This window comes from Lactuca sativa, chromosome 3, assembly GCF_002870075.4.
Source record: "Lactuca sativa cultivar Salinas chromosome 3, Lsat_Salinas_v11, whole genome shotgun sequence".
Lineage (NCBI taxonomy): Eukaryota > Viridiplantae > Streptophyta > Magnoliopsida > Asterales > Asteraceae > Lactuca > Lactuca sativa.
Genome location: NC_056625.2, coordinates 319559549 through 319566349, shown reverse-complemented (window position 1 = coordinate 319566349; position 6801 = coordinate 319559549). Strand labels below are relative to the sequence as shown.

The 6801-nt window shown below is 34.6% G+C and overlaps 1 protein-coding gene across 1 annotated transcript; it reads left to right on the top strand.

Moving 5' to 3' along the window:
- The first annotated feature begins 560 nt into the window (after nt 1-560).
- Nucleotides 561-5407, top strand: LOC111876015 (dynamin-related protein 5A). The gene is made up of 15 exons (XM_023872532.3): nt 561-862; nt 1703-1766; nt 1871-1975; nt 2062-2163; nt 2253-2303; nt 2379-2440; nt 2527-2617; nt 2711-2775; nt 2857-3051; nt 3595-3714; nt 3800-3870; nt 3972-4197; nt 4285-4335; nt 4580-4948; nt 5029-5407. Exons 1-15 carry the CDS (start codon nt 734-736, stop codon nt 5155-5157), a joined length of 1830 nt encoding a protein of 609 aa, XP_023728300.1. The 5' UTR covers nt 561-733; the 3' UTR covers nt 5158-5407.
- Nucleotides 5408-6801: the final 1394 nt, after the last annotated feature.

Genomic DNA, 6801 nt, shown 5'->3' with positions numbered 1-6801 from the left:
ATTTTTACAAAAAATAGTTCTCAATTGACCCGCCTTCTACCCCGGGTCACGGTCCAAGCTGTTGAACCGGCCGGGTCAACCCGGGTTTTAAAACATCGGATATTAGTGTCTCTCATGTTTATTCTCTCTACTTCATGTCCGTTGATCTCAAGCAACAAGTGTTAGAGATCAAATTGATCATGTTGTTGGTCTAGTAGCTTTTGTTCATACTTTGTATGAATCGGTTATAAGATTACCAAAGTAATTATATTCCAACACCAATGACACTATTTATCACTGAGATAGTAATTTCTAACTATTGAATTTTTGTTGAACAAGAAGACCTTAGATGAATCCCTAAATGAGGATACTTTAAGGGTTTGCATAGGAATGAAGATTATGTTGATTCAACAATCAAAAATCAAAGTAAATACATAGTATTTTAATCAAACATGTACTCTTATGTTATATGTTAACATTCAAAATTCAAAAATCGAATGAGACAATTTGAAAAAATTGAATCCGTTTTACCCAACCCCACAACGCTCACACGCGGAGTTGGATATAAGCGTTGTTCTTACAAACTACAGCTATACAAACTACAAGCCACACAACTCAAAAGTTCCCATTTCTGCCCGTTGCCGTTTGCTATTGCATCTGGAAAATATACTCGGCTTTGACTGCCGTGAATCCATCAACCTGAATCTATCATCTCCGATCTAGCCGCTATCTCCGATCTGTCTCACCGGACAAAATGGAGAATCTTATTAATCTTGTCAACAAACTACAGAGAGCATGCACTGCCCTCGGTGATTTCGGCGAAGGATCCTCTCTGCCGACCCTTTGGGATGCCCTGCCTACAATCGCCGTCGTCGGCGGTCAGGTAGATCCAGATCTTTTCTAGTTTTTTTATACGTATCTTATATCGCGCAACTTCTTTTTCTTCTCCCTGCTTTTATGAACTCAATCGTAACCTAACAAGTTTGGGGATAAATCGTTTGGTACTCATTCTTCTGGACGTTTAAACCTCAGATCCGTTTTACGTAATAATTCATATCGCAATACATTAATTTGCATATCTGGTTGTCGTAGTCGGTGGAATTTTTGCTTTGCGTAGGTTTGGTTTACGGACTTTATTTGGTACTCGAACCTCAATTGTTAGATCTAAACGATCCGTCGTAAGTTGCTACGATGCTTTGTATAGTAATCGCTGGTGCAAAGCTATTTGGTTTTGGTGATTTGAGCGTAAACTGTGAGATGCCGTGTGAAAAAGCTACAAACCCTAGTTTTGTGCTGCTGGAAGACTGAACTAATCCACACCATATCAAGTGATAAATCTAACAACGGCCAAAGATCTAGAAACTATCTAGTATATAAGCCTTAATTTCGATTATAGTTTTAGTATTTCAGTATTCTTTTTCATTGCATTAATAACTCAATTTTATGAAATTAAGTATTGATGAGCTTCATTACCTTTTTTCCTGGTGGGTTGGCTGCATATCTTTTAAATTTATCTGTTAACATAGCTCAACGTATGAATTCGTGTTGTTGTTCAAGCAAGCATTTCTATAATTGCTGTTCAAGCTACAAATTTAATTTTTATTTTATTTGTCACTGTTCTTGTCATTCTATGTTACCAATCAGATACATTATAAATTTCGCCTGTTCCTAGATAAACTTATCATAGTCTTTTTGTTTTCCTACTTTTCATGTATATTTCTAGAGCTCTGGAAAGTCATCTGTGCTGGAGAGTGTTGTTGGGAAGGATTTTTTGCCTCGTGGATCTGGTAATTGAAATAGTTAATTCCTGTAGTGTACACACTTCTTGACACCCCCTTATAATTGCTGTTGACTAAAGCAAATGAAACACTTGTATATCTATGTCATGCAGGGATTGTTACCAGGCGTCCTCTTGTTCTACAACTCCATAGAATCGATGAGGGAAGAGAATATGCAGAGTTTGCTCATCAACCAAGAAAGAGATTTACTGACTTCGGTATGTATGGAGAGAGATTAAACATCTATTTTATTTTTAGCTAGAAAGATCATTAAACATTCCTATTCATTTTTTTTCTTGTGCAGCTGCTGTGAGGAAAGAAATCTCTGATGAGACTGATCGTGAGACAGGACGAAGCAAACAAATTTCATCAGTTCCTATATATCTCAGTATCTATTCTCCTAATGGTGAGATCAATATTTGATAATTGTATTAACTTTTAAAAGCTTTTTACCTATCAACAGTTAACTCACTTGATTATGTATGATGTTGACAGTTGTGAATTTAACCTTGGTCGATCTTCCTGGTTTGACAAAAGTAGCTGTTGGTGAGTTTAAGCATCTTATAATATTAGATAATCCATTAACTTTTCCCTCGTCTAACACTTGTATGATTCTTGTAGAGGGTCAGTCAGAGAGTATTGTGGCAGATATTGAAAACATGGTGCGATCCTACATTGAGAAAGTAAGCTATTTTCATCATTTGCTTGGTCAACTATGGTCAGTCAACTATTGAAAACCTACTTATTTTTTTATCTGTTTGCCTTGCAGCCTAACTGCATTATTCTGGCAGTTTCTCCTGCCAATCAGGATCTGGCTACATCTGATGCTATCAAAATTGCTCGTGAGGTAGATCCACAAGGTTTGTAAACAAACATATTGTGTTTGTGTTGTTTTTGATGTATATGTGTTTTTTTGTTGTGTTTTAATTAGTTTAATGTGAATGAATGTGTAGGGGAGAGGACGTTTGGAGTTTTGACTAAGATTGATCTTATGGACAAGGGTACTGATGCAGTTGATGTGAGTTGGGTCTTGAAATTAGAATTGTTGTTTTATTTGTAATGTAAATATGTGTAATGCGAGTTGTATGTAATACAACAGATGTTGGAAGGGAAATCTTATAGGCTGAAGTTTCCATGGATTGGTGTTGTGAATCGGTCTCAAGCTGATATTAACAAAAGTGTTGACATGATTGCTGCCCGAAGGAGGGAACGGGAATACTTCAATACTACTCCTGAATACAAGCATCTTGCTAGTAAAATGGGATCTGAGCATCTAGGGAAAGTGCTTTCCAAGGTATATATAACTGTTTTAGCTCGATTCTATCCCTAAGTTTGTATTGCTTTGGTTTCTCGATTCCTTTCGGAATTGGATTCCAAGATTCCATTCCGTGTTGCCAAATGGATGGGAGTAATTGAATTCCATCCTTTTTTTTTTTTTTTTTTATTAAAAGACCTAAATACCTCCGTTATATATTGAAATAAAAACTAAATTGTTGTTCAGTTTACATTATTGAATTCCATTCTATTTTCTGCTTACAAAACGCTTGAAAGAAAGATTACGATATACGATTCCTTTGACAGATTCCATTCCTATGAGTTTCATTTTTTCCTTTCATTAAAAGACCAAAACACCCCTATTTTTATATATTCAAAAAAAATGAAATTCAAATAAAAATCAGAAAGTTTTTTGTTTTTTTTGGTAACTAAATGCATGACAAATTCGTGATACTTGAGATTTCATTATTTGCAAAAACATTTTTTTTGTTTTTATATATTTGGCTAGAGGTGTAAAGTTTGAAGTTAATTAAGTTTTTGGTAATGAATTGTTTCATTTCAGCATTTGGAAACGGTGATTAAGTCCCGAATTCCAGGCCTTCAATCTCTCATCAACAAAACAATCATTGAACTTGAAACAGAGCTGAGTCGTCTTGGAAAGCCCATTGCTACTGATGCTGGGGTAATCATTTCTTCTTTTTTTTTTTTTTGACTTATTATCCACTTTCTTAAATTAAAACAAAAACATTCTTATTAATTAATTGCAGGGAAAACTGTATATGATTATGGAAATATGCCGTGCTTTCGATCAAACATTCAAAGAACATCTTGATGGCATGTACGTATTTATGATTTTATTATTTGTAAAATGTAATTTAGTGTTATTGTAATATTGGATGAAGTTGTTGATATGATTTACATACATACAATCAATTACAGACGGCCAGGTGGCGACAAAGTGTACAGCATATTCGATAATCAACTTCCTGCAGCCTTAAAAAGACTACAGTTTGACAAACAACTCTCCATGGAAAATGTGAGAAAATTAATCACAGAAGCCGATGGTTATCAGCCTCATTTGATAGCCCCCGAACAAGGCTATCGCCGTCTTATTGAATCCACCTTAATTACCATCAAAGGCCCCGCTGAGGCTGCTGTTGATGCGGTAACTTTTTTTTTTTTTTCAAAATTCATCTTCTGTCTATTTATTAAAATAATAATAATAATAATAATATTTCTGTTTCTTCTTCAGGTTCATGGTATACTAAAGGATCTCGTACACAAGTCCATAAACGAAACTGCGGTTAGTCTTTCTCTCGTCTTTTAAGACCCTTACTATATATATCAAGACTAAATTACATTTTTCATCCAAAACTTTTTTTTTCTTACAATTTCGGTCCTTATTTGGAACATTTTTACATGAATCTAAACTAACTGTTAGTATCATTCTGTCCAGATTAAGTAAAAAAGAAACAACCCATAAAAGCAAAAGCAACTATTTTAGTGTAGTGTAAATTGTAATAATTAATTTACTCCATTAATTACAGGAGTTGAAGCAATACCCGTCCCTGAGGGCAGAAGTAATGAATGCAGCTTGTGATTCTTTAGATAAAATGAGAAACGAAAGCAAGAAAGCCACCATACAGTTGGTTGATATGGAATGCAGTTACTTGACGGTTGATTTCTTCCGGAAGCTTCCCCAGGACATTGAAAAAGGCGGGAACCCAACACACTCCATTTTCGATCGATACAATGATTCTTATCTTCGTAGGATCGGATCAAATGTTCTGTCATATGTTCATATGGTGGTTGGGACACTGAGACACTCCATCCCAAAGTCAGTGGTGTTTTGTCAAGTTCGTGAGGCTAAACGTACTTTGCTTGACCATTTTTTCACTGAGTTGGGTGCAAAGGAGGTAATAATTAATAATCTCTTCTTCATTTTTAGTTTTTGTCCAAATAAATAATATGTTAAAATTTGGTTTGGTAACAACAGGGAAAGCAATTGGCTAAACTGTTGGATGAGGATCCGGCCATAATGCAGAGGCGTATGGATTTGGCAAAGAGATTGGAATTGTATAGAGCTGCACAAGCTGAGGTGGATGCTGTTGCATGGGCCAAGTAGAGAACTAATTCTTTCTTCAAACTTTATAATATACCACAAACCAACCCATTTTATCTCTGTCATACAACCAACCAAACAACCTCAGTCGTTTGTTGTACTTGGTGTTTGTTCTTTTTGGTAGAAACACGAACACACATATGCTGTTAATAGTATTTTAGTTTTGTTTTGTCACTTTGTGCGAGTCAGGGAGACTATTATATATTGTATTTGTATTTGTATTTGTTACTTGTCTTGTCTTTTTCCATCTTCATTTTTTAGCCTTTATTACTTTTACATACATGTTTTCTAGACTAATGCACATCCACAGTTTCTTTCTCATATCATATGTTATGCTGTTCCTAAATTGGAGAACCAAATTCGTTATTATCAAATCATGTTTTTAGAGCGTTTATGATAAAAAAAATCCACGCGCAAGGAAAATGTTGTATTGTTTATAAGGAAAAAGAGTACCTTTTGTTAAGTCTTAATATTTGGAGTTTTCAAATTTATATTATTTTTATTATGTAAAAATGAAAATTATAATGTGATTAATTTTTTCATTATCAACGTAAATCTAGTGGTTAATCACAAGTTAACCAAAATGGTAGCCAGTGACTAGGCCTGGCAATGGAGCGAGTTTTGACCCTGATCCGATCCAAACCTTTAACAATTATATGGGTTTGGAGCATAGTTTTTGATTCGTTTACCCATAATGATCCGTATCCGCTAACCCTTTTATTAAAAGGGTTGGGTCTGGATCATCACCGATCCGCTCCATTTATAACCCGCCCCATATAAATTTTAGAATCATACAGTTATATTTTATACTGCCTAAATTTTACTTTAAATTCTAATCAAAAGTCCAAAGAGAAAAGACCAAAGACTCAACTATTTATACATAGGACTCAAGGACTCAGCTGTAGACTTTCAGTCTTCTCCCAAGAATCATGATGTCATTTCATTTATATTTCATCATGTAAACATCAATTTCGTTTATAAATCAATAAATTCATTTATCAACTGGAAGAAAGTTTATAATTGTTATTCTCTGTCAATGCAATCGATGGTCAAAAACCAATTGGAAGTAACGACAATAATGATTTTAATTTCAATCGAAAGTCTTCGAGTACATAATGTGTTTTCTAAATCAAAATTTGTTTTATTTAACAACAGTGATTTTATGATTTAAGTAAAATGTTTTTGATTATTCAAAAAACATACGAGTTACGGGGCGGGTTTGGATATCCGCTGATTCGGTGGATAAGGGTATGAGTTATATTATTCAAAACCCCGCAGGTTATGGAGCGGGTTTGGATCGGGTTTTGGAATTTGTTAAAAGGGTTTGAATCAAGGTCGATTCGCTCCAAACCCGACCCATTGCCAGGTCTACCAGTGACATACTTTGAATAATCATACATTTTGCAAAATTTACTTCCAAACTACTTGCTTTATGACATGGATCCATGAGTCCCAATTAAAATGGAGTAGGAGGGGTCATGATCTACGAGAGTTGGCCTAATCACCACTCTATAAAACTTTCCCTTTATATTCATTTGCAATGAGAAAGATAATTCATATGAGCTCTAGTTGTATAAATTGAACGTTTTTGCAATTGAAATATATATTTACATAGTTGAACTCGTGCATATATATTTCAATTGGAAA